At 48.3% G+C, this 25,993-nt stretch overlaps 11 protein-coding genes across 11 annotated transcripts; 7 read left to right on the top strand and 4 right to left on the bottom strand.

Moving 5' to 3' along the window:
• Positions 1-12: 12 nt before the first annotated feature.
• Positions 13-2,384, top strand: hsp88 (Hsp70 chaperone Hsp88; the record flags this gene model as incomplete). Its single annotated transcript, XM_016743278.1, has 4 exons — positions 13-87; positions 199-230; positions 289-2,032; positions 2,097-2,384. The coding sequence occupies 4 exons, from the start codon at positions 13-15 to the stop codon at positions 2,382-2,384; spliced, it is 2,139 nt and encodes a 712-aa protein (XP_016596000.1).
• Positions 2,385-3,915: 1,531 nt separating this feature from the next.
• On the top strand, positions 3,916-5,396 carry PEX2_060060 (BRcat and Rcat domain-containing protein; the record flags this gene model as incomplete). The annotated part of the gene is made up of 3 exons (XM_016743279.1): positions 3,916-4,907; positions 4,972-5,166; positions 5,222-5,396. The coding sequence occupies 3 exons, from the start codon at positions 3,916-3,918 to the stop codon at positions 5,394-5,396; spliced, it is 1,362 nt and encodes a 453-aa protein (XP_016596001.1).
• A 1,087-nt stretch (positions 5,397-6,483) lies between these two features.
• PEX2_060070 (putative zinc metalloproteinase) lies at positions 6,484-7,527 on the top strand (the record flags this gene model as incomplete). Its single annotated transcript, XM_016743280.1, has 1 exon — positions 6,484-7,527. One exon carries the CDS (start codon positions 6,484-6,486, stop codon positions 7,525-7,527), a length of 1,044 nt encoding a protein of 347 aa, XP_016596002.1.
• Positions 7,528-7,692: 165 nt separating this feature from the next.
• Positions 7,693-9,068, bottom strand: kat1 (putative 3-ketoacyl-CoA ketothiolase (Kat1); the record flags this gene model as incomplete). Its single annotated transcript, XM_016743281.1, has 3 exons — positions 7,693-8,697; positions 8,762-8,942; positions 8,998-9,068. The coding sequence occupies 3 exons, from the start codon at positions 9,066-9,068 to the stop codon at positions 7,693-7,695; spliced, it is 1,257 nt and encodes a 418-aa protein (XP_016596003.1).
• Positions 9,069-11,371: 2,303 nt separating this feature from the next.
• On the top strand, positions 11,372-12,172 carry PEX2_060090 (uncharacterized protein; the record flags this gene model as incomplete). The annotated part of the gene is made up of 1 exon (XM_016743282.1): positions 11,372-12,172. The coding sequence occupies one exon, from the start codon at positions 11,372-11,374 to the stop codon at positions 12,170-12,172; it is 801 nt and encodes a 266-aa protein (XP_016596004.1).
• Positions 12,173-14,554: 2,382 nt separating this feature from the next.
• On the top strand, positions 14,555-16,111 carry PEX2_060100 (Peptidase M12A, astacin; the record flags this gene model as incomplete). The annotated part of the gene is made up of 1 exon (XM_016743283.1): positions 14,555-16,111. The coding sequence occupies one exon, from the start codon at positions 14,555-14,557 to the stop codon at positions 16,109-16,111; it is 1,557 nt and encodes a 518-aa protein (XP_016596005.1).
• A 371-nt stretch (positions 16,112-16,482) lies between these two features.
• On the top strand, positions 16,483-17,099 carry PEX2_060110 (ankyrin repeat domain-containing protein; the record flags this gene model as incomplete). Its single annotated transcript, XM_016743284.1, has 2 exons — positions 16,483-16,569; positions 16,839-17,099. 2 exons carry the CDS (start codon positions 16,483-16,485, stop codon positions 17,097-17,099), a joined length of 348 nt encoding a protein of 115 aa, XP_016596006.1.
• A 1,798-nt stretch (positions 17,100-18,897) lies between these two features.
• PEX2_060120 (uncharacterized protein) lies at positions 18,898-20,674 on the bottom strand (the record flags this gene model as incomplete). The annotated part of the gene is made up of 9 exons (XM_016743285.1): positions 18,898-19,019; positions 19,155-19,264; positions 19,315-19,498; positions 19,574-19,652; positions 19,716-20,072; positions 20,124-20,229; positions 20,289-20,332; positions 20,418-20,514; positions 20,619-20,674. The coding sequence occupies 9 exons, from the start codon at positions 20,672-20,674 to the stop codon at positions 18,898-18,900; spliced, it is 1,155 nt and encodes a 384-aa protein (XP_016596007.1).
• Positions 20,675-21,428: 754 nt separating this feature from the next.
• PEX2_060130 (uncharacterized protein) lies at positions 21,429-22,565 on the bottom strand (the record flags this gene model as incomplete). The annotated part of the gene is made up of 2 exons (XM_016743286.1): positions 21,429-22,360; positions 22,553-22,565. 2 exons carry the CDS (start codon positions 22,563-22,565, stop codon positions 21,429-21,431), a joined length of 945 nt encoding a protein of 314 aa, XP_016596008.1.
• Positions 22,566-22,757: 192 nt separating this feature from the next.
• On the top strand, positions 22,758-24,257 carry PEX2_060140 (DASH complex subunit ASK1; the record flags this gene model as incomplete). Its single annotated transcript, XM_016743287.1, has 4 exons — positions 22,758-22,848; positions 22,910-23,016; positions 23,069-24,050; positions 24,121-24,257. 4 exons carry the CDS (start codon positions 22,758-22,760, stop codon positions 24,255-24,257), a joined length of 1,317 nt encoding a protein of 438 aa, XP_016596009.1.
• A 502-nt stretch (positions 24,258-24,759) lies between these two features.
• Positions 24,760-25,667, bottom strand: PEX2_060150 (HIG1 domain-containing protein; the record flags this gene model as incomplete). Its single annotated transcript, XM_016743288.1, has 2 exons — positions 24,760-25,552; positions 25,627-25,667. 2 exons carry the CDS (start codon positions 25,665-25,667, stop codon positions 24,760-24,762), a joined length of 834 nt encoding a protein of 277 aa, XP_016596010.1.
• Between the last annotated feature and the right edge of the window lie 326 nt (positions 25,668-25,993).

Here is a 25,993-nt window from a genome sequence, read left to right on the forward strand (position 1 = left end):
CTTTCTTCCATAATGAGTGTCGTCGGCATAGATTTGGGTGCGCAAAGCACCAAGATTGGTGTTGCCCGCAACAAGGGCATTGACATTGTGCGTGTTACCCCACGGTCTTGATCCGGACTTAGAGTCTTCTTTCGGGATAAATCATGACCTCACCAATTTTTGAACAATTGCGCTAACTGTTTGTTGTTGATATTATAGATTGCCAATGAGGTTTCTAACCGTCAGACCCCGTACGGCCCCCAAACCCCCGCTGTCCACCAGATAACATAATACTGATTCGAATTTTAGTTCCGTTGTTGGATTCACACCTCGCAGCCGAAACCTCGGTGAGGCCGCTAAAGGTGCGGAGATCTCTAACTTGAAGAACACCGTCAGCTCCCTCAAGCGCCTGATCGGCCGTTCTTTCAACGACCCCGATGTCGCCATCGAGCAGGAATACAACACATGCACCCTGGTCGACGTCAATGGCCAGGCTGGTGTCGAGGTCAACTACCTCGGAAAGAAGGAGAAGTTCACAGCGACTCAGTTGGTCGCTTCCTACCTTTCCAAGATCAAGGACATCACCTCCAAGGAGTTGCGCGCTCCCGTCTCCGACGTCACCGTCAGCGTTCCTGCTTGGTTCACTGATGTGCAGCGCCGGGCTATGCTTGACGCTGGTGATATTGCCGGTCTCAACATCCTGCGTCTCATCAACGATACCACTGCTACCGCTCTCGGCTGGGGTATCACCAAACTGGATCTCCCCGCCCCAGAGGAGAAGCCCCGCCGTGTGATGTTCATCGACATTGGTTACTCCGACTACACTGCCTCCATTGTTGAGTTCCGCAAGGGTGAGCTCAACGTTAAGGCTACCGCCTACGATCGTCACTTCGGTGGCCGTAACTTCGACAAGGCTATTACTGAGCACCTCGCCGTCGAATTCAAGGAGAAGTTCAAGGTTGACATCCACACTAACGGCAAGGCCTGGACCCGTACCCTGGTTGCCGCCGAGAAGCTCAAGAAGGTCCTGTCCGCCAACGCCCAGGCACCTCTGAGCGTCGAGTCCCTTATGGATGACACTGACGTCCGCGCTATGATGAAGCGTGAGGAGCTCGAGCTCATGGTCAAGCCTCTCCTTGACCGCCTGACTGTTCCTCTGGAGCAGGCCCTCTCCGAGGCCAAGCTTTCCGTTGAGGACATTGACCAGATCGAGATGGTTGGCGGCTGCACCCGTGTCCCCTCTATCAAGGAGACCATCAGCAAGTTCTTCGGCAAGGGTCTGTCCTTCACCCTGAACCAGGATGAGGCTATTGCCCGCGGCTGTGCTTTCAGCTGTGCTACTCTCTCCCCCGTTTTCCGTGTCCGTGACTTCGCTGTTCACGACATTGTCAACTACCCCATCGACTTCACCTGGGAGCAGTCCCCCGAGATCCCCGATGAGGACACCAGCCTCACTGTCTTCAGCCGTGGCAACGTCATGCCTTCCACCAAGATCCTCACCTTCTACCGCAAGCAGCCCTTTGATCTCGAGGCCCGCTACTCCGATGTCGAGGCTATGCCCGGCAAGGTCAACCCCTGGATTGGCCGCTTCTCCGTCAAGGGCGTTCAGGCCGATGCCAACAACGACTTCATGATCTGTAAGCTCAAGGCCCGTCTCAACCTGCACGGTATTCTCAACGTCGAGTCCGGATACTACGTCGAGGATATGGAGGTCGAGGAGCCTGTCGAGGAGGAGAAGAAGGAGGGTGACATGGACACCGACTCCAAGGAGGAGCAGCCCAAGAAGACCCGCAAGGTTAAGAAGCAGGTTCGCAAGGGTGATCTCCCCATTGCCTCCGCCACCGGCGGCTTCGACCAGGCCACCAAGGAGGCCTGGACCGAGCGCGAGAACGCTATGTACATGGAGGACAAGCTTGTCGCCGAGACCGACGAGAAGAAGAACGAGCTCGAGGCCTCCATCTACGAGCTCCGTGACAAGATCGACGGCGTGTACTCCGAGTTCGCCAGCGAGGAGGAGAAGGAGAAGTTGAAGTCCAAGCTGATGGACACCGAGGTGAGTCTCAACCCAGGATTTGGCAATAGTGATTACAATCAACCATACTAACGAATCATCTCAGGACTGGCTCTACGAGGATGGTGAGGACGCCACCAAGTCCGTCTACGTCTCCAGGATGGATGACATCCGCTTCATTGCCGGCCCCATCATCCAGCGCTACAAGGAGAAGGTCGAGGCCGAGCGTGACGCCGTCCGCAAGGCCGACGAGGAGGCTGCCGCCAAGCGTCGCGCCGAGATCGAGGCCAAGAAGGCTGAAGAGAACGCCAAGAAGACCACCGAGGGTGACGCCGAGATGAAGGATGCCCCCGCCGAAGGCGAGGCCCAGGCCGAGACTGAGGAGAAGCAGTAAATGCATTTCCACGATGGAATGATTTACTGACGTATTTCCTTATTTGTTTGGGGTCGGGTAGAGAAACCCCGATTTCAAAACTGCGCTTTACTCTGATCCAACATGATTCTCTACGGGAATTAATTTGGACCAGGGGTGAATCGCCGCGTTATGACGAAAAGGACCTTTTTAAGAGATGTTTCATGGAGCTAGAGATTTCGATCGGCTTTTAATCGTTGGCCACTTTTTTTTTTCTTGTTCTAATGGCAAACGGTTATGATGTAGATCGTTCCTGTTCCCTTGGATGTTATGAATAGATGAAAATATACTCAATGCCTTTGTCTTCAATTTTCGACACCCTATAGAATACGTATCGACATGCCTCATTAGCGATGTGACTTGTCCTCATCGCACCTCATCCCTTGCGTTCAACGTCGAAATGCAGGTCCTGGCATCGCTGCCAAGTAAGAAACCCACTTTTCCCCTAACTTTCTAGACTTGATGCACAATACACTAAGCATAGGCAGTTGTAGGTGAACATATTGCCACTACTTTGGGTAGGACCATGAAATTATTATTTAGTCAAATTCACACGGATGGAACCTTCAGAAACATTCATCAGTGAGCTAGCAGGAGACCTGGGTATAGAGAAGACCTGAAAATCTGGAATTGAGTCCCATCCACCCACCCATCAAAACATCTATGCGGGCAGTAGACATTTCAAAAAGGTAGTTCCGAGATATGATGAAGCCAACAAACTTGAAGGCGACAATCTGGCTTTGATGAGCAGCAGTCTGGACAGTAGTCCAAGCCGAAGCCTTATTCAAAGCCTTAAGAGCATTGAGGGTGTGTAATTTCAATCGGTAGGGCTTGCAACATGTTCATGGACATGATGGAGTTTGCTTCCAGGCAATGGAAGCACAGAAGTGGGATGTAGAATTGGAGAAAGGGAGATGGGGGAAAAGAACATACCAAGGTTTAAAACAAAAACTATAAGATTGGATCATTTTATAAACAAACTGGCTATCAAACCCTGGGTCCCTATTTGAGACTATATCGTCGTGGCAGTTCTACCGGCACTATGCTAAGCACTAGCTATCATAGCAAGTGTAGCAATCATAGATATCGTGGTAATTATCATATGGAAGGGGAAAAGGCAGAGATTGATGACCATTGTGATGCTCGTGGTGAATAGAAACTATACTCCTATACCATGAAGATAATGACAATAGTTCACACTTAAGAGACAAAGCCCATATGATAGTCTGCATCAAGGACAAGAAGCAAAGTTCGATAATTCTACATGACTTCAAAAAAGAACTCAAGTGTCAACCGATTTCAGTGTCATGTGTTGACCACTCTGGGCACTCTAAACGCCTCGCGAGACTATGTCTCACCAGACTTCCAAACAGTCAATCTTCCTTATTCCTTCTCCTCTCTCTGCTTGAGTCAACTCTCTCCCTCCCATCTTCCCCCATACCCCTTTGACTAACTAACTACTCATTTATTCTTACATTGTACCGCCCCTCCAAGCTCCAGTCTACCACTCAAGATGGAGCAAGATCAAGATAAGCGAATGATCCTCCAGCTTCTTCTGGAAGATTTGGATCACCTACAGAACAGGCAGAAAGGAAAGCAGGCTGCAGGAAAGGAAACAGACCTTGAAGTTGCCATCGCGTGCTTGAGGGAGGATATTCGGTCCACACAGATTTCCATCGCGGATGAGGTATTGACGATTAGCACGAGTACCGCAATTGCCATCGATCAAAAGATACTGGCATCTTTCCAACGCCAGGAAAGGGTCGCTGATCAGGACCGCCAATTCGCTCTCGCTCTGAGCAATGGAACCTCGACCTCTAATCACATTTCAAACCCCTCGGTGACAAGCAAGATCACATCGCCGGACGACGACGACGACGACGACGATGATGATGATGCCGTGTCCATTGTCATGGGAGATCTCATGGGCCGGATGACTCTGAGTGACAAAGCATATAATAACGGAGAAGGTTCATCGCGCGTACATCCACCTCGAGCAAGCAGCGTTATGAGAGAATGTGTTTCTTGCTTCACCAAAGTCAACGCCATCATATTTAAGGGTGCCTGTGGCCACGGGTTTTGCCGGGACTGCACGAGACAGATGTTCCTCGGCGCCATCAAAGATGAGGAGTTGTACCCGCCTCGTTGTTGCGGAAATATCATTCCACCCGGGGTTGCCTTGAGAATTCTTAACTACGAAGAGCTTCGAAACTTCAGTGAAAGAGCCATTGAATGGACTGCAAAGGATCGTCTTTACTGTGCTGAGCCCACATGCTCGAAGTTCATTCCACCATTTGCCATCCAGCACGAGCACGGCACCTGCCCCGAATGCCACCAGCAGACCCATGTACCATGCCGCTCGCTTGCCCATCCTCGTGTCGATTGCCCGATGGATGAACCCCTTTATGCTGTGCTTGAAATGGCGGATACTGAAAAGTGGAGGAGATGCTTCAACTGCCGAACCATGGTAGAACTTCACCATGGCTGCAACCATATGACCTGTCGGTAAGCAACCATGTCTCTCACAACAAACACATGATACTAATTGGAAAGAACTAATACTTGATAGTTGTGGGCGCGAGTTTTGCTATGTGTGTGGCTTGGTTTGGAAGACATGCGAATGCCCACGTTGGCACGAGGAAAGACTTGAAGAACTGGCAAACCAAGCCGTAGATGAAGAGGTTCCCGCGAACGTCAATATCCAAGTCCGCCAGAGGGCATTTGACCGGATAGTCGAAGACCTGCGGCAACACGAGGACAACGGGTGCGAGCATCACAGGAACTCGCAATGGGCTTGGTGTAACACTGGAAGTTTGCAGTGTGAGGTCAGGAACCATACTCTACCGGAGTACATTTTTGTGTGCACCAGTTGCCGGATGCGGGCCTGCAACCGTTGCCGGCGACACAGATTGCGGTAGTTCCCTGTCGTTAATCTTTGTTCCCAAGCTTGTTTCATTGAAGAAGAGGCAGAGGAGGCGACTGAAGGACAGCTAAAAGACATAGGTTTTCTGTGGCTTTTATTAACGGAGTTTCTGGTTCATTCATTCACACGACGTCTGTCTGGTACCAATGGAGGGAAGGGTATCAGTTTCGACTATCGATTTATTGGGTTTCTCTTTAGGCCTTAGGGCTCCTCGTCCAAATCTCGCATCTAATCATATGTTATTTTGAGGAACGGTGTTCTACTCACAGTTTGGGCGCAATTGTTTTCTTCTTGCCTCAAGTGACGGGTGGAGAGGATATTCAGGTAAAGATTTGTTGTGTACAGCACCTTTTGCAGTTTCAAATGAATTATTTGGTTATTTCCTAGGTGCATACATTCAAGTCCTAAAGTACCATATCTGGAACCAACTATATAAAAGCCTCCAGTCACAAGCATGCTGTCGAACCCATGTCGATGAATTTTGATCGATCATGGCAGCGTGCACACTAGCACCTATAGTTATAATTCAGTGATCCCCAGCAGCTCCCTTTTGTCTTGTTTTAGTCGAGACAAAAGAAATCAGAACAACATTCCCAGGCTTCCATAGGCGCCACCTACCGTGAGGCTTGGCTGCATATGTCCTGGTTCTGCCTGTCCTTTCCGATCTTCATCCCTAACTATAGTGCATGGACATATGATGATGTCCGTAGTCAGACTTGACTATTAATAAGGTCAAGGTCATTTGATATTCAACCACCAAAAGATAGGAAATCTTATGTTCCATTCACAAAAATGTGTGAGTCCAAGGGCTTTGGGGCCCTAGATGCCCTGCTTGTATTGCTGAATATAACTCCATACTCCGTTTGAGAATATTCGGCTTCCCATACCGGACGATATTATTCATGGTGGTCTGCATGGGCTTTTCGTCGATAGTAGTGAGTTGTAGTTGTTTCTGCCTGAGGCATAAGTCGACGTGAACTTGATATCACGTGCTTGTGACGGCTCCATCTTATCTCCGTGCTGACAAAACCTATCCCCGTGGAACCGGTTCGAATTCACCAGCGCCTGCCTATTCGGGTCATATAAGTGGTTTTTTCTTGTCGCGACTTCCTCTTTCACGCGCTCTTTCTCTAAAATCGCCTATCTCAACACGCTATAATGGACTCCCCCAAGGAGCTGACTGTCCACCACCATGGGACCGCGCATATCATCCAAGTCTCCGCCTCAGCAACACTACAAGACCTCTCCTCTGAGATAGAGCGCGTCCTAAACATCCCCACCGACAACCAAAAGCTCCTCATAGCCCCAAAGCCAGGAATGCAGAAAGCACCTTTCCCGCCAACCCTCCTCGATGCAATTCTCCAAACCTCCTCCCCAAAGTTCAAGATCACCCTCCTCGGCACCCCGGCCAAAGCAATCGCCGATCTCCACGAACAATCCGCTAGCGAACAGCGACGACAAGAATCACGAGCTGCCGCTCTAAGCGCCGCAAGACGCAACAAACAAACACCCTCCTCCAGCCGTAGTGGCGGCATCCATACCATCTCATCCTCAGCCAACAACTACACCTTCCACCGTCTCCTCCCACTATCATACCTCCCCAACCCAGACCGCTCCCTCGACTTCCTCAAACGTCTCCGTGATGACCCAGGCATCCGTGCCGCAATGACAAAACACAAGTTCTCCGTACCGCTCTTGACAGAAATGAATCCAGCGGAACACACGACTAGCGAGTCGCGCACGCTCGGTCTGAATCGGAATAAAGGCGAGGTGATTGAGTTACGTCTGCGAACGGATGCTTATGACGGATACCGTGATTATCGTACTATTCGGAAGACGTTGTGTCATGAGCTTGCGCATTGCGTGTTCGGGCCTCATGACCGCGACTTCTGGGATTTGACGTCGCAGATTGAGAAGGAGGTTGAGCGTGCTGATTGGAAGTCTGGTGGGAATCAGTTGTCTAGTCAGGAGTTTTACAATCCGGGTGATTGGGATAACGTTCAGGGTGGGGAGGAGTTTGACGAATGTGGATGGACTGGCGGGGAGTTTGTCCTTGGTGGATTACAGGGTGACTCGACTGGAAGCCGCGGTGGAAATGGTGCTTCTGGCGGGACGCTTTCTCGCAGGGAAATCATGGCGCGGGCTGCGGAGGAGAGGATGAAGAGGGAGAGTCAAGCTGGGAAACAAGATGATGCTAAGTGATATCATGGACGCTCATTTGGTGCACTATTTTCATTTTCATGATTTATGAGTCCTTGCTTTTATTATATATAGCCTTTGATACCATACTATTTGTTTGTAATTAACTCATTTCTGTACATGAGAGTCCGTATATTTTATCGCGTAATTAGACTAATCTCGGGATATTTACAACTGCTCGTTGACAAAGAGACCAGCCATACCCTGTCCAGTTCCAATACACATAGAAGTGACCAGAATCTTACTCTTTGTCCGGCGAGCCTCGCTCAGAACGGTCGCGATCTGGCGGGCGCCTGTTGCACCGAGTGGGTGACCAATAGCAATAGCACCACCACGAGGGTTGACCTTGGCGTGATCAAGGCCAAGGTTCTTGATACAGTAGACTGCCATAGAAGCGAAAGCCTCGTTGATCTCGTAGATATCAATATCATTCTTGTCAAGCTGGAACTTGCTCAGCAGCTTGGGGATAGCGGCAGTTGGGCCAATACCCATAACGCGAGGGGGCACACCGGCAACGGTAGCACCACAGAACTTAGCAAGGATAGGCTGGTTCAGCTCAATAGCCTTAGAGCGGCGCATGAGGAGAACAGAGGCGGCACCATCGGTGACCTGGCTGGAGTTTCCACCAGTGGACTTGTCACCGAACTGGGGGAAGGCAGGGCGAATCTTAGAAAGGGACTCGAAAGTCGTACCAGGACGAATACCATCATCACGGGACAGAGTCACCTGCTTAACCTCGCCAGTCTTGGGGTCCTTAACCTTGACAGTGATAGGAGCAATCTCATCATCGAGCCAGCCATTGTTCTGGGCAACCTCGGCACGACGGAACGACTCAGCAGCATATCGGTCCTGCTGCTCGCGGGGGATATCGAAGTCCTTTCCGATGTTCTCGGAAGTCTGGCCCATGGGCTGCATGCAGTCGGCGGCCTCCTGGTTGCGCAGGACCTCCTCGTTGAACGGCTGCTCCAGGCGGTCGCTAGCGGCGGACATCAGCTCGGCGCCCATGGCGACACCGATGTCAATGGCGCCCAGCTGGATCTGGTTTGCGATATCCTGTACAGCCTTCAGTCCGGACGAGCAGAAGCGGTTCACTGTTGAGGCACCGGCGGTGTGGGGGATGCCGGCGGCAAGAGCTGCGGCGCGGACCATGTAGGCGGCTTTAACTTCGTTGACCTGTCTTTAGGGTTAGAATAACCATGTATGGATTTGTAGAGTAAAGAAAAAAGATTCAACATACGTTGCCGAGGCAGACATCCTCGATCAGAGCAGGGTCAATCTGTGACTTGGCCAGAGTTTCCTTCAACAGGGCGTAGAGCATGTAGTCCAGTTCAGTGTCCTTGAACCCGCCCTTACGCGCCTTGGTCAGGGGTGTGCGGATTGCTAGGGTAATAACAACATCATCGGGGTTCTTTTGTGTGCTGTGTTTGCTTGTTAGACTCATAAAGCACAACTCGAGCTCGTCCGAGAACTTACATAGCAGCGAGGCCGCTGGCGGCGCCGGGCTTGAGGTGGCTCAGGAGCGAGCTTAAACGATCTGCGGCCATAATGTATGAATGTGGAGAGACTGGACAAATTATACAATCAGTATTTTGCTCTTCTTCCCTTACACAGCTTGTCTTTATTCAACAAGCCGGCTTTGGTATGGAGGTTTTCGGTGTTAATGCGGGGAAGCTTCCTTGTGCGGAGATTGGGGCGAGGAGAGTGAAAACAAATAGATCAAGCTTGGGGGCAGAGGAACTTACAGATTGTACAGATTGTACAGAAGAGTAGTAGAGAAGTAGAGAACAAAATAAGCAAGAAGGAAGAGGAGTTAAGGAGTTAAAAGAAGTATGGGGAGAAGTCCGCTTCGACCGAAACTGCCGAGGTTCATTTCGCCTATCAGGTTATCCGGCCAACAAGTACCCGGTACTTCTAATTTACCACACAATTCCGTATTACAGAAAGTACCTAGTACCTTAGCAAAGTCTATGGACTTGGCCTGTCGGGATATGCCTAGGTAACTATCGGTTTGTCAAGTGTCAGCCATGTTGAGCTTTGGCATAAATCATTCATTTCTTATTTTATGAATAGCACTACCTCATTCTCATGAGAACAAGTTCCAGACTGCTCATCAAAGCATCAAAATGCACAATATTCATGACAGACTCACATATGTAGCGGGAAAACCTTTCGCTTTCCGTTTTAGTGCTCACCTCTTGCCGCTTTTGATCACTGAGTGAAAATGGGCACGTCCCTGAGTAACATATTTCACAAGCGAGCCGCCACCCCAACGTAATTTAAAATGTATATATCTCTACCAAAACTTCATTAAATTAAATTCACTCAAATCATCTATCTAGCTAGGCATCTATTAATCTTATGTCCTATTTCTCTATAACCACTGCACTTTGGCGGAGCCCGCGTACGTGGTTATAAAGCCGGCGAAGGGCTTCTTCGTAGAGGGGAGGGAGGTGCTTTAATTACTTCTACCGTGCCCATTGCCCGCTTATACAAGGCCCATGGGCAATGCCCACCAGCCTATCTATAGGCGATGTCGCAGTCTGGTTGTAGTATAATTTCAAAAATTAGATTCGCGTAAAGATATATGTTTTTTGAGTGCTCTGATAAACGACCGAAATTTGATTCTATAAAGATGGAAGTTGAACCCAGGTACTACCAGGAATTTCTAGACAAGGTTCTTAAGGCAAGCCGAATTACTAGCGATGCTGATATCCAACACATCATCGAGGTTGTGCGGTCGGGATCATCGATTAGTGAGATTCAGAAAGTGGTGACTTACGTCCTCACGGACAATCCTTCTCCTCGGCCTGCTACCTGGCTTGCGTAAAGCAACAGGATGGGATTTAGGGAGTTTATGGTTATCTGGGCCGTCTTAATGAACTTCGACCTAGAACACGCCACTTTATATCTGCAAACGGTCTTTCATAGAATCGTGATATAGCTAATCACATCAACATATATAGATATCAGATTCTAATTCGATGGCTTTCTATAGTTCCGTTACGCCAATGCTTAGCTATACCATAATTCTCTATATTTCCTATACTCTATACTATCAATTAGAACCAAGACCCCACCGGAAACTTAATTATCAAACATTATAAGCTCCCAGACCTAGAGTATCATACCTAGACCGCGTCGAATCTCTATTAAACCTTTAGGATTAGGATTAGGGCTCGTATAAGAGATCGTCATCCGGTATAATATATACTAAAATTTAAACCTCTTTAGGGCGCTAAGAGACTAGCTCTATTGGTCCGAAAGTTTAACTATTTAGTTCGCAGCATTAGGCTAAGCTTTTGAATAGGCAAAGAAGCAGTAGATGGTATCAAGGGTTGGCGTTAACTAAGAAGATAGAAAGCAGAGGTACTACTAGATAAAGCCAGGTATTAGATCACACTTTCTCAGGGTATCTGCTTTCCGTTAGCATATATTGATTTAAAGCTCGTATCCAGTTGATACTGATTAGTTATATGTAATTAGAGTGTAGCTTCGACATTGAAGGGAACGGTAGATAGTCGAACCATGGACGAACTGAGCACAAAGTTGCGGGCTTAGATGATCGATGTATATCATGTGGCGTACCCGAAATTGGCGGCGATCATCCGCTTCGGACCTAAACTTTGAAATTGCCTAACGTTAAAGTTTTAATTTTATATATGAATCTTAGAAAAACTGGTATTGTAATGTGTGGGCCCATTATATATAAATGAACCGCATGTACTGATATCAACATCCAGCAAGAGAATTATCAAGCTCAACAAGAGTTCTAAGACAATCCACTCTGTATACGCTCGTCAATACACTGTCCACATCTCGGTTAGACCTCTGAGTAAGGACCCCAGCCATGGCCGACAACGACCAAGACCTCAGCAAGATCCTGGAGATGGAGGCCACCCGCTCCTCGGCCATCGCGTATGAAGGCCACAGCCGCGACGACCGCAACTTCGCCGGCCACAAGCTGGTCGTCGTCTCCGCTGAAGTCATGTACTCATTCAACCAGACCGATATTATCGATCACGAAGACCTCAGCGGCCACCGAATCCGGATCTGGGTCCGTGCCGGCGCCCGCGGCTTCCGCATCGCCCGCACCACCACCGGCGCCGGGTCTGTTCTGCGCGATGGTCCAGCCGTGCCGTTTGACGTAGGTATGGAGATTATGGCCCCCCCGACCCCTGTCGAAGTCCCCGGCATGCCCGCCGCAGCCATCGTCGCTCCACGCGCCGCCTCCCTGGAGACCGAAACCCGGCGCGCCTTCGCCACCCCAACGATGTCCGCCATCGCCGCCTACTGGCACAGAAGCTGCGCTGGCGGCGACTCGTATCAGGGAACTAACTGCGCCCACTTCCTCTCCGACACCTTCATCCGCGCCGGCTTTACCGAACTCAACCCACCCAACCCGCACATCAACGCCCGCTGCCCAACCACCGCCCGCCGTCCGGTCCGCGCCCGCGACATGTGGAGCTGGTTCCAGTCCAAAGCCCGGGTGACCAGCCGCACCGCGCAACGCAATACAGGCTGGTGGGCCGTCTTCCAGCTCGACGAGAGCTACTATGGCGGCCACGTAGCCGTCCTCGACTCCGACGCCTGGGTGTATTACGGCACCGCATGGTACGCCACCTGGGACCAGTACTTATACAAGTGGTAATCTATCCAATGGGAGTCGGTGCAGTCTACTACACTGGAATCAGGGTGGGTGGCTTAAGTATAATGTCAGAAATGAGGGTTGAATCTATATTTGCACTGTTTCAAAAAAAAAAATCCGGGTTAGTCAGAAACCTCCATAAATTGCCAGAACTCAGGGGTATAGCAATGCAGAAAAAGCTCCGTATCTATCGGAGGATCCCACAAGATCACCTACTCGGACTACAAAAGGAGAGAAGTGGATCGTAGTAGACTGGAGACAGAGCGCACAGTACGTATTACCACATAGAAATATATTCCCCTGAAACCTGAGCCAGATTATTGAATGGGCCCCACCTTTCCTCTCACTCCATCAAACAACAGTCAATTTTTAATCGGCCATATCTTATTAAACGAAGGTTGTTACATACTCCGGAGTGAGTAGGGAAAATATTAGCTATATAATTAGAACCTCCTAAATTATAAACCTTATCCGCCTTGTGTGAACCTCGCAAGTCACCGTCGGTTCTTCCAATTCAAGTCGCCGTGGACCCACTCTCCGCGCCCATAGTTAACGGTCGAGCCTAATCTACCGTGACTTGAATACCCCCGTGGGATAGGGATTTCGCTACAATTTATGTCCTGCCTTCGACTAAAAGCATTATTGCGCTTACATACGTCTGCTATACTTCTATACCGAGCGATAGGGTTTGTACGTCATATTGACAGGAATCCGGTGTTAATACAGCACCGCATTTAGTTTAATAGAATCTTGAATATCCAGAAGGAGCGAGCTGCGAACTCAACGAATTACAGAATCAGATGACTTGCTCGGATCAAATTAGAATTTAGCGTCCAAGCGGATGATCGCCGCCAATTTCGGGTACGCCACATGACATACGTCGATCATCTGAGCCCGCAACCTTATGCTCAGTTCGTCCGTGGTTCGACTATCTGCGGTTCCTCTTCAATGTCGAAGCCACACTCTAATTACATATAACTAATCAGTATCAACTGGATACGAGCTAAATACCCTGAGAAAGTGTAATCGACTATAGGACTTCAATGGCTATTCTAGGCATCGCCAAAACACCGGTCGGATTTCGCCCTAGAAGCGCCCACGGGTAACCCGCCTGTGAGTTCTTAGCGGGTACCCATGGGTAGACCCAAAATACTCAGTTGATTTAGTCTGAGATATATTCTAACGTCTAGCTTCATCCGGTGGTTCCTCTACTCTATACCTTTCTAATGAATGCCAGTCCCAGATATCATCTACTGCTTCTTTACCTATCTTAAAAGCCTAGCCTAACTCTGGGAACTGAATACTTGAACTTTCGGACCACTAGAGTTAGTCTCTTAGGTCCCTAAACAGGTTTAAACTTCAGTATATATCATATCGGATAACGGTCACTTATACGGATCCTTACCTTAAAGGTTTAATAGGGATTCGAACGGGGTCTAAGCATTAAACTCTAGTTACGGGAGCTTACAATATTAAATAACTAAGATTCTAGTAGGGTCTTGTTCCAATTGCCAGAATAGAGTTTAGGAAACGCAGAGAACTATGGTATAGCTGGGCTTTGGTGTAATAGAAGTGTGAAAACCCACTGAATTGGAATCTGATATCAAGATATATTGATGTGATTAGCCATGTCACGATTCTATAAAAGACCGTTTGCAGACATAAAGTGGCGTGGTATAGATCGAAGTTTGTGTGACCGGTTCGACCTAAAACTTTGCTTTTTATTTTACATTCCAAGAGGATCCATCGTTGCTTTAGTCCGGATTTATTGGTCGCGCTTTGAACGTCAATTATCTTTCACTATAAGCATATCTCTCCAACTCTATATAACATCATCTGATGATTATCTGCCGTGTGCAATGCCCAGAGCAAATGTCCTGTCAAAAAGGCCTATCTAAAAAGTCACGGATACCGTAGCCAAGATAATGCAAGTTGTCGTGCCTATCAATTCAGGCGTTCGTCGCATCATACACTTAGAACAATTACAATATTTAACGTGAGAGATGAGCATATCGCCTTCGCCCATCCGGTACCAGTCAGGCCTCTACCTAGGTTTCGGCAGACCAATATCATCGTTCGGAGCTTACCCACCAATAACTATCTTTAAAGTCTTCTTGCTCCAACTTCGGTGATAAAGAGAACCTGTCTAGAACAGTCTAATTATAAATCCAGATGTCTGATGCCTGGCAAGCTTTTCCTGCACTTACATACGGCGCTATCATTCTAAGGTATAAAGGAAACCAGATATCATTAGACGTATTGTGTCCAATATTCTTCTGAATTAGGTACCTTGAAGAACTTCCCAAGATTTTTGGTTAAAACCAAAGTCTAGATTTTTTATATCCAATCCTGTTCCAAATAACCGATTTCCAAGATACAATAAATATGGAAAACACCAGAATCTGCGTCGAACTTCTACCCCCTGATAATGATTCAAATCTCCCTCCAAGCAACCTTGTGCTGCCTGCTTTGGGCTCTGGGCCATTGGAGCTTGCCATGGACAAGTCCGCGTACTGGCGGCCTGGAACTCAACTCCATGTTCTTTTTATCTCTGGAAGCACCTTCGTGAAGAATAAAGTCAAATTCTTTGCTCAGACATGGGAGAAGTACGCGAATATTGATTTTGTATTCGATGATTCGGCGAGTGCACAAATCAGGATCAGCTTCGTCAAGGGCGGGGGATCATGGTCCTATCTTGGGAGACATAATCTCCAGATTCCGTCTGACCGGCCAACAATGAATTTTGGTTGGTTTGATGATAACAGCACCGATGAGGAACTCAGCAGAACCACCATTCATGAGTTTGGCCACGCTTTAGGTTGTATTCATGAACACATGAGCCCTGCAGCGTCTATCCCTTGGGACAAAGAAAAGGTTTATAAGTATTTTATGGGACCACCAAACTCTTGGACCAAGGAAGATGTTGACCGAAACCTGTTCAATAAATATGCAGTTTCAGCGGCATATCACACTGCATTTGACTCACTTTCAATAATGCTGTACCGAATCTCGAATGATTTGACAATTGGCGACTTCGAAACCCCTAACAACACAGTGCTTTCACCCACTGATAAAGTGTTCATTCGCTCATTATATCCCGAACAAACGCGTAATAGGGCTCGATTCAGCACGCAGGATTTCCGCCCTTCGTCAAACCCAAAGTTGTTGAACGCAACACAGGTTAATTTTGAGCCGGAATACGCCGAACCTCCAACTATTGCTGTTGGTTTGACCGAGCTGGATCTTAGCAAAGAGTTCAACGTCCGTATAAGGGCATATGCGGATCGCGTCACGCAAAGTGGATTTGTCATCCATGCTGATTCCTGGGCTGATACTCTTCTTTACTCTGCCGGAGCTGCCTGGTTTGAAGTTGCCAGCACCGATACCGAATTTCAGTTGGGGAATTTCGACACCCTAGAGCTTCACGCTTGGAATGAAGCCAAACCACAAAACACAAAACGTGTTGTGTTCGAACGTTCGTTTACGGAGCCTCCCAAAGTTGTGGTCTGGCTCCAGGGGTTTGACATGGATAAGCAGAAGTGCTGGAAAATTGGAGTTCATGCATCAAATATATCAAGTGAAGGATTTGACGTCCATATCGACACTTGGGGAGAGAGCCAGCTCTACAGCGGATCTGCGTCTTGGATCGCGTATCCTGCGGACAAGACGGGCATCGTGAGCGGGGTGGTTGATTCTAGTATTTCCCAAGAGCAATCACTCCACGGACAGTACAAAGGAGGGCGAGTGGACTTTCCCAGAGGGATATTTGACAGAAAACATCGGGTACATTTGGCTATCAAATCGTTCAATTGTGATAACAAGCATGATTTGAGGCTGAAGGCTGTTGCGGAGAATGTCTCCAAAGATGGATTCGATTGGAAGGTTGAAACATGGAGCAATAGTGTTCTGAATGGCGCAGGCATTTCATATCTGGTAATTTAACCAAAGGTACATGTCTTTTGTTTTCAACTTCCATGTTCCTCTCTGGCAACGCCCCAATCTACGGATCGAAAAGCAAGTTCGTGTGAATTTTATCTCAATATCAGTCATTTAGTTATTGTTACAAAAATTGGAATCATTTCTCTATAGTTTTCTCCTGATAAGCAGTATCAGATTTGCCTACTCCCAGTTGGGGGAGGACAACCTCAAAAAGCATTCAAACTTGGACCATATCCACCCCCTGCTTATATGTTGAAAAATGATGACGCGATGGATCTCGCTCTCAAGCACCATAATGAGCGACACGATATTGAATTGTGCATTGCGTCTAAGCAATCATGTCTGTCCTTTTCTTTTGTCAATCAGTTAGTCTTATGCTCGAGAAAGGCGCTGATATCACAGCCAAAGACAAATACGACTGGACGCCGCAACAATTCGCGGAAATAAATGACCACACGGAGGTACTTGAGCTGCTGCATGGTACAGGATCTGGCAATGTCTTCGCAAATGAGTTCGTTGGACCTCCCTGCACTGCAAGGCGATAAACAACCAGCGGGGGTTAATCAAGCAATTAATAGACGATGATTTTGAGGTCTCATTGAACGACAAAGATAAGACTTGGAAACCATTGCATTTTGCGACAGAGAATGAGCTCGAAACTACGGTTCGAAGGTTGCTTGATGCAGGCACTAATATTGAGGCAAAGTGTGGCCAGACATCGCTGCACTAGGCCGCCGAGCATGGTTCTAAGGCGCTCACGCGGTTTTTGCCCGAGAAGGGCATCAATAAAGAGGCCAAGTCCCAGGGTGGCAGAGCGCCACTGCATTACGTTGCTGAGGGTGGATATGAATTAGTCGCCCAGCTCCTCCTCAAAGTGGGCGCCGATAAAGAGGCCAAAGATTCAGATAGCTGGACGCCACTGCAGTACGCCGCCGCGAAGGGCACAAGACAGTCGCGCGTCTTCTCAAATAAACCATCGAGATTTTTCTAGAGCTTTTTGGGGAACCAGAACTTGCTTTAGGACCCTCCACTTTGATTCCGTAGTTTCCTGGACACACTTTAGACCGTCTTTAATTCAAATCAGTCGTTAAGCTTTGTTGTGGTTGCACTTGGGGTTGCTTGTCCATCCGGTTCTCGAAATCGCGCGCCAGACGACCAATGACCCAGCTACGGTTATCACGAATATAGCCGGTATGATCATTGATCACCTTGCAGGGGAAATCAGCTGATGGTATTAACTTTTTCTCTCCAATAACCGCCCCAACGGCGGTGACTGCGAAAGCTACCCAACCTAGAATAATAGCAAAAGAAGAGGTTAGGTCATTCGAAAACATAGCAAACGGGGTATAAGAGGCTTGTACCGAAGGAGAAAGCGACTGGAGTAAGGCGCGACCCTGCCAACTGTGCAAGTGCGCGACTAATAACGTCACCTCTGAGAATAAGGAGAACGGAGAAAATGTCGGACGGATTCCTCAACTGAGTTGAGAATTCACTCGAGGAAACATTTTCACTGAAGGTACGCTGTATGTTGGATACCATAGGCGGCATGGTGCTCGATCCAATGTATTTGGCGCCGTTGAGCTGCGTAACTTGGTTGTTCGAAGAAGATTTTGACAGTGTATACAGGCGCACGCCACCAAATCACGGTGAAAAGATTGAGGCTATGAGGAATCTTGTAACACGCTACGTTGTTTCTGTTCTTGGCAAAATCGGTGAGAATGAATGTTTCCGAGAAATCTTATAAGGCGGTCCTTTCGTGAGTGATTTCTGGCACATCATTTGGGGTAGCAGAGAAAATTCTAGCGCATGAAATGGATGGATTTTCTGGTACCTTGCGAGTATACCACAGTGATTTCAGAATCAATTCAGGTACAAGACCAATGAGAGCGAAGCTTCGTAACGTTATCTCAGCCTTCACTCAGTCTTCAAGTCTGCCTTACGCAGACCTATCGTCTATAGACCCTTCGACTCCGTTCCTTCGTTTCAGGGCAATAAGAAAAATAAGGAAAAACAGGAATATAGAACACGTAAAGACACCTACCCTATATTCTTCTCTTAGTAGGGGTATCGCTTTCTGTATACATACCGATATATTCACTTATTTCTAGCCCTTTCAAGTGCTCTTTATTCAGCACTGATATCGGCACCACTATCCAGCTGTAATTGCACCACCTTTTTATGCCCTATGTATTGCAACACGAAGTTCCAGGTCAAGCAGCGATGTCGCGAAATCTTCCCTCAATTTCAAGGCCATTACTTTGGGGGGGTTAACTGTCCTACTCGTGGGCGATTTTTTTCCAGTTACCGCCGGTCCACAGAAGCCCCCTCATAAAAGCGGCGGCAGATCAAATATGAAAGCCCCACACGCCAGGGAATATCCGGCGGATATAGGTACATGCAGACCTTCAATACCGTGCGAAAATCTGGTAGCCGTCAAGTTAGGGGTTGAACAGGTGACCTTTTGCCTCCTTTCCTCAACCATCGCCGCCTTGCTACTACGGTGAGGGCTTGGTCACATTTCAGATGACAGGTCACTCCGCGGATCTAGAGACAACGGGTGAAAAGGCAAAGATGAAATCAATCTGGTGTGGCAGCTGCCTTCACAAGAAGCCGTTTAAACCCCTTGAAAGTTGCGGCGGTGCCGAACAGGTTGACTTTGTTTGCATCACGATGTAGGTGGCGGAGCTAATCAAGTCGTTCTTTTCAACATGTCGTTTCTTTGGTTCTTAGTACGCCTAAACATATCCGGCTTTCTACTCTTAGCAATGTCAGTGTTCTTGCTTCTTCTGCTATTGCAGAAGGATCTCGAGCTCTTTCGCGAGTGTGTCGAGTTGTCCGTGCTTAGAGGCGATGATGCATTGTGCTGCTTTTTCAATCGAGGCGTTGTCGCTCACGTCAATAGTAATCTGTTCTACCGATATTCCAATGGAATTTGTGTATGTACACTCGGAGCAATAGCTCAATGATTATGCTCAGATGATAAATTGATGCGTTATTAATAGGGAAAAAAATAAGAAATAGCTTCTCAAGGATCACTAATATGTACCCACCGTTATCTCGGTGCGCAGCCAATCCTCAAATCTTCCCTCGTGAGCTTTGGGGTCAGTGTCTTCCCAGTTGTAAGAACCAGTGTGGTAATTTAAAATCTCGAAGTACCTTCAAGGATAAGCCCAGATCAATAGGCCGCAGATTGGGGGAATACCTACATTTTGCACTTCCATTCATCCGTTGTCATTTCCGAATCTAACAAAGACCAGTCAATTTGTTTCTTGCACTCGGGTTCGTCGTTGGAGTCCGAATAGGTCGAGACGTATGGATGGGCTAGGGCATCTGCCGCTGTGATTCTCTTTTTCGGATCTATATCCAGCATTTTCTCCAAGAGATCAATAGCTAGCAAAGTCAGTATCGTTGTAGGTAGGTGAATAAGGGGGCACCTGATATCCATGAAGATTTCAACAAGCATACCTTCAGGGTCAACATCTCCGAGGATGGCTCCAAGTGATCGGGGTTTCGTTTCAGGTAGAGAGTTCACAAACTTCATCGTCTATAACTCGCAGTCAGCATCAAGTCTTCCACATCTAAGCCAGCCATTAGAATTTAGTCATACAACGTCGCTGTAAACTGTCTCCATAATCCCTTTGGGTGGCTTTCCAAAGATCTCAGTGATTAGTTGGAAGTGATGCACATTGTCTGTGCCCGGTAAGAGGACTTTCCCTAAGAGCATTTCTGCCAGAATACAGCCAGTACTCCAAATATCCACTGCGTAACTGTATCTTTGCCAAGTCAACATGATTTCTGGAGCTCGGTAGTATCGTGTGGAGACATATCCAGTCATCTGATGATCTTGTTCTCGAGCTAGACCGAAGTCACAAATCTTCAAGTCGCAGTTTTCTTTGATCAGAATGTTGCTGGGTTTGAGATCACGATGGATCACACCAGCAGAGTGAATGAATTTTAAGCCTCGCTATAATAATCAGCTACACTGGCATGTTCCAGATCACTGGGGCAGACATACCAGCAGTTGGTAGGTGAAGAATTGGATGAATTTGCCCTCCAATGGCTTTGAGCTTAATTGGATCAAATCATGAAGGTCTGTCATGAAACAGTCCATCACAAGATACCTGTATTTCAACATGGTTATTATAATTGAACTTGCGAAATAGAGGAGTCATTCACGTACAGGTCTTCTGCTGGTGAAATGAAGATATCTGTCAGGTTGATCAACTGTAGGCAGTTAGTATGCACGTTCATATTTTGTCTCTTTTTCCGCACATGCATTATCATGTTTGAGATGGTTCATCAAATGAACCTCGCGATACGTGCGCTTGACCCGGGCACTGCCATCAAACGGCTTCCCTATCTTTTTAATGGCAACCTTTTGGTTGGCCTTTGAATCATGCGCGGAGCTGATACTGGCTGTCAGTGGTCTTACAGTACGATTGGAATATACGAGGGGTTATACCAGATTACTCCACAAGCACCCACGCCTCGTGCTTGCAAGTCTGTATACCTGTCGGTGATTTGAAGAGCGGTGCCCATGATTTTATGTGCGACGAATGTAGCCATGACTCCAACGTTGCAGGTATGAGGAAGATAGGGTAAAATGCCAGAATAGTAGAAGAATAGAGGACAACGAATGCCCGATATACTATAATTAGGTGCCTTCCAAGGTTCCAAGGTTGTTCTTTCCAGGTCTAGGCCGTGTTGTGGTTACGTCATACACGTGGATATGCCTATGTGGTTGGCCGTTCGACCGTTTTATATCTTTGATTTCCACATATCACGCTGTTGAATTCCCCACGTATCCATGGATGTTCATGGATTGAACCGGTTATTACAGCAGATCCCGACAATGCCTTATCAGCAGGTCCCTCTCCATAGTAGGTTGGGCCAGTTAAGGTATATATATACAAGTAGTGGACGTCACTTGAGCTGATTTCTGTCAATGCAGGCTTTTTCTAGTGCGATTGCGTCAACTATGTCTCAGACAATTGAATGTGAGAGGCAAAGTCCGATCTCTGCCATTGAACTCCCTTTGATGCGGTTAGTGCGAATTTGACAATGCCATTCGCATGTAGAGCATGCGTTCTCGAAGGGTTACATTGCACCAGCCTATATAGGAGTATTGCAAATAATCGATCCCTTGGTACTTCAATTAAACCAAAGCATAATCTACTTGTACTTTGTATCGCATCTACACAAATCACAGCCAAGGTCAAACCTAAAGTCAAAACGCCAAACGTCATACCAGAAATATCCCCGAGCCAGTAAATTTAGCCCATCCATTCATCCGGGTCCCTTATCCATCAAGTTCCGAGCATCAGAGCAACTGATGATGTCCAGCATCCTCATCGCTAATTACGCTACCCACATCAGACCATGCCGGAGTAGCCACACCACCAAGAGATCGCACATCAAAGTCACTAAGAGTGCCATCTGACGTTCCATCCTCGGATCCTCCGACATGGCTGAAACTTCCAGTGGTAGAAGGGGCGGCCGAAATATCATTGTGAGACTGAATACTCTCGTGGCCGAAACCATCTAGCTCAGCAAGGTGATCGTGTTCATAGGTTCTGTTGCTTGGCGCATTAGGGTGCGCGTAATATACCTGCTGGTGGTCTTCTGTGTGGCTGGAACCAGATAAAGACAAGGGAGAGTTGGGGGAGAATGGATCAAAGAGGCCATCCCCCTCGGGTGCTTCAGACCTGGGTATGAACTGAATAATAGATTCCGAGGGATGGCTTGAGGGAGCGGACGAGGGGATGTCGACATGCAGCTGATTCCGACCCAGTGTATTCGAAGACTCGGCCTCGATTTGCTTGGCACCTCGGCGGAGAGGCTCTGAAGTTCCCAGGTCAACTCCCGTTGAGTTAGCAGTAAATTCGTGGTTGGGCTGAACATCGTATTCATGATCATTTTGTTTAAGCAGGTTGCCCTCGTCGTCGACGAGAGTATCAAAGCTATTATGAGGCCGGGCGGGCTGGCTGGTCTTTCGTTGCGATTCAAGGAGCGCTCCTCGTCGCATAATCTCCGCACGAGCAATTCGTCTGCGTTCTTCGGCAATTTCTCCAGTCTCTTCAGTCATAGAAATGTCTTGCCTCAGCGCTATGTCTTGAGGTTGTATCTCATCGCCGAGGTTGTGCAGAGCCAAGGCGATCTTGCGCCGCGAGGTGGTCACCCATTGCTTAAACTGCGGTGACTCGTACACGGCAATGCCGGCCGCTACAAGCACAGAAACAGTAATGATAATTCCTGCATGAGAGGTCAGCCTCATCCTCAACATAGTGGGGAACTGATAAGACCGAGTACACCGCCCGGATGATCCGGGAAGAAGTTGTAGAAGTCCAGGGAAGTAGAGGACCATACCTTTTGCAAGTGGTGCTGGCATAATGAACAGGAAATACTGTATTTGGGTCCTTCCTTTCAAATAATTTCAAGACTCACCTTCGTCATCCATGGAGTGGAACAAGATGATTCGGTGATGCCTGCATCTTGACCTTACATCAATGCATGTGACCTTCCAAGCCCTTATCACAGGCCCTAGGTACGCACCGCTTTGGGCGCCCCCGCGCGTCAAAGTGATGGACGTGATTGCAAGCTCCCATCTCTTGACTCCATTGTTGTACAATTGAACTTAAGTGATATTATTATGTCTCGCCAACCTTCGCAGGCCCAACGGCCCTTGTCCCTCACCGAGGAGCTTGAGAAATTGGAGCAGTCCATTACCCTTACAATGCAAGGTAGGGCAAAAAAGTAAACAAAACAGTCTAGCAGACCGCTCATCGTCATATGTCGTTACAGAGATCGACCACAATTTCAGTCAAGCTCATCGGATAGTCACTACGAGTATATTACCTCTGGTAGAGCAATATACCGAGCATTCCCGAGATGTCTGGGAAGGTTCCAAGGTCAGCACCACCAGACTAGACAGCTATAGACAGCTTTGCTAACTCCCTATAGTTCTGGAAGCAATTCTTCGAAGCGAGTGCCAACGTATCTCTATCCGGCTATGAAGAAAAAAACACCGACGAAGAAACGATGCAGGACCCTACAGCTACGGAGGAAGAGTTGTCCGCAGACATAACCCAAAGCACCAGCCTCGATGATACCATGTCCCACGAGACGCCCTCTTCCCAGCGCCATGAAACACCCCGCCGTGACCAGGCAGACGACCTTGATCTAACAGATCTCGCAATCTCTTCCCACAGCACCCCGCGCGCTTCAGGTCACCACCACCAAGCCGACGACGACATGACAGCCTCCTCGATGGAGTACTCGTCCTCTTACGAGAGCCTAAGAAGACAAGTCAACGAATCGGAACCCCCATTCGACCTCCCAGACTCTTCGACCCTCCCATCCACTCCAGGCCGCCAACTCTTCTTCCCACGCGGCGTCTCCGCCACAACCCCGATGTCCTCACCCTTCCTCCCGCCCGCGTCACAGCCATCCACCCAAGACCGTCGATACCAAAAGACCTCAGACCCGGTACTGCATCAAATGCTCGACAAGACATACCGGGTGCAAGCCACGCCTCTTGGAAAGGGATTCCACAATGTGGGCGGTGGCACGAACACTCGACCAAAGTTCAATATCACCCCAAAGCCGGCCGAGTCTACGTCCAAATATGGATATGATGACTCGCCGATTTCCAGCCCGGAGCCAGAGGCACCGCAGCTCCACTCGGAGATTTTCTCATCGCCCATCAAGGGCTTTAACGATACCCCGGGCACGAACCGCAAGCGACGCACTAGCAGCAATCGCATGCGCGGTATTCCCAGACCCGGCATGAGTGTTTTGACACCTGCTAAGAAGTCGGCTGGTCAGTCGGCTATGTGGGATAGTGACGATGATCTGGATTACGACGATGATGAGGATCTTGGTCCGAGTCCTCCTAAGACAATGCAGTTCCACATTCCGCAGAGCCGGCTGATGAGGACGCCTGGTAAGATTTGTTCCACTTTCTTTTTTCTTTTCAGTGCTACATTCGTGCTAACTTTTTTTTGACTTGGTAGCAAGAGAGGCTTCTAAACGCATCGTGACCGATTTACTAGCTACAGCTGGAGCTGGGGACATCACAGATGACTTTGACGACGAGCAAAGTCCAAGTGTGATCCGCCGCATGGAGCGCCTGGAAGATGAAACTTTCTAAGTCGACAGTGACGGAAATAAAGCTGACCATAGGCTTTTATCGTTATCTGGGTGATAACTTATTTTCATGTCCATTATGTTCGGCTTCTTAGCCCCCGGCCATATCGCATAGACTTCAAATACCCACGAATACTATGACGTCATTACTCACCAATGCCAATTCTTTTAGTAGATCCATTTCCATTAAGAAGTAGAGATAGAGACAGAGGGCACAGCCTATAGTATTATCATACACGTAGACATAATAAAATAAATGTCACTTTTGGGGACCGAGAGGACCCTCGAGACATGAACAAGGAGACAAACGCTTAGGAAATAATAGGATATGTACGGGCGATGAAGGCCAAGCAAGCAATGCCACCGCCCCCTCCCGTCTATCACTGTTTTCCAGAGAAGATTTTGGGCCGTTGGGAGGAAATAGAAAGAAGGTGGGCAGCGATGTCTGCAATGAACCTTGATCAATGACAGTTGTAGGGGATGAACAAGAAGCAAGAGAGGTATATCTAGGAGCTCTTCTTCTTGTTCTTGGACTCGGAGTCCTTCTTCTCTGTCTTGGAGTCCTTCTCCTCCTCACTCTCCTCAGACTTCTCCTCCTTCGCTTCAGCACTAGCAGCTAGCTGCTTCTCGTGGTGATCATAGAGAGACTGGTGCTTAGAGCTCAAGCGCTCCTCCTCAGCAGCAACCATATCCTTCCAGAGATCACCTTCACTGGGCTTCCCGCCCTGGTGAATAGGTTGGTCCTCCTCAACATCCTCAACCTTAGCCTTAGCCGCGGCATCGGCCTTCTTCTTCGAGTCGAGCAATCCCCGACCACGACGCTGATCCGAGATCTCAAAGGCAGCCGAAGCACACAACACACCCAGCGTCAGACCCTGTGCATAGACACGAGCCTGGACAAGCTTTTGCTGTCCACTGAGGCCGGGGATACGACTGACAAGCGCGAACGAGCCAACCATCGAGGCAATCCAGGTGGCGGTAATGATCTTGTATTTCTCGCGGCGGGCGAAGGCAGCCGCGCGATCAGTGAAGCTGAGACCGCGAATCTCCTCGGCGCGGAGACGTTCTTCACGGCTCTCATACCATTGGTAAGCGGCATTTTGCTCATTCTCGTACTCGCGTGAGGCGTGGTCGGCGGCGATGATACCGGTGAAGGTACCTGAGGACGTCACCAGGAAGGCTTTCATAGGAATGGTGAGGTTGCGGATTGTGTGGTAGCGACGTGCGGCAAGGAGGACTCCTGCTGCGCCGCCGGCGAGACCGAGGAGGCCGCCGACTGTGCCGCCTCTGACGACGGAGCTGTTGGTGATTGCGTCAGTATGGGCTGATGATGGGAATTGGGAGGTGAGGGGCTTAGTGTAAGGCTTGTGTACCTGTAGTGAGCTTCTTCTTGTTCTTTAGTGAGAATCTTCATTGTGTATGATAGTGTATTTGAATTGAAATGGAAGAGAAAGGTGGAATGTCTGATATAAAACTAAAAAAGCAAAGGCCGGATCGCATGACGTGGGTTCGCGGGATCTGCTCTTTTTCCGGCGTTAGTGCCCGGCCATCTCTCGGTCTTGCACGGAACTGACTTGCCGACTTTTGGTTTTTGGGCTTTTATTTTTATACTTCGTATAGATCTCTGACATAGGTGGAATTTAATTTCATTGTACTTGGATTGTTTCCGTATGAAATTTCAACTGATAAAGTTTCTGCTCTTATTCCACTTGGAATGCGAAGGTGACACTCCCAAATCCC

The sequence above is a fragment of the Penicillium expansum genome, assembly GCF_000769745.1.
Source record: "Penicillium expansum strain MD-8 chromosome Unknown contig192, whole genome shotgun sequence".
NCBI lineage: Eukaryota > Fungi > Ascomycota > Eurotiomycetes > Eurotiales > Aspergillaceae > Penicillium > Penicillium expansum.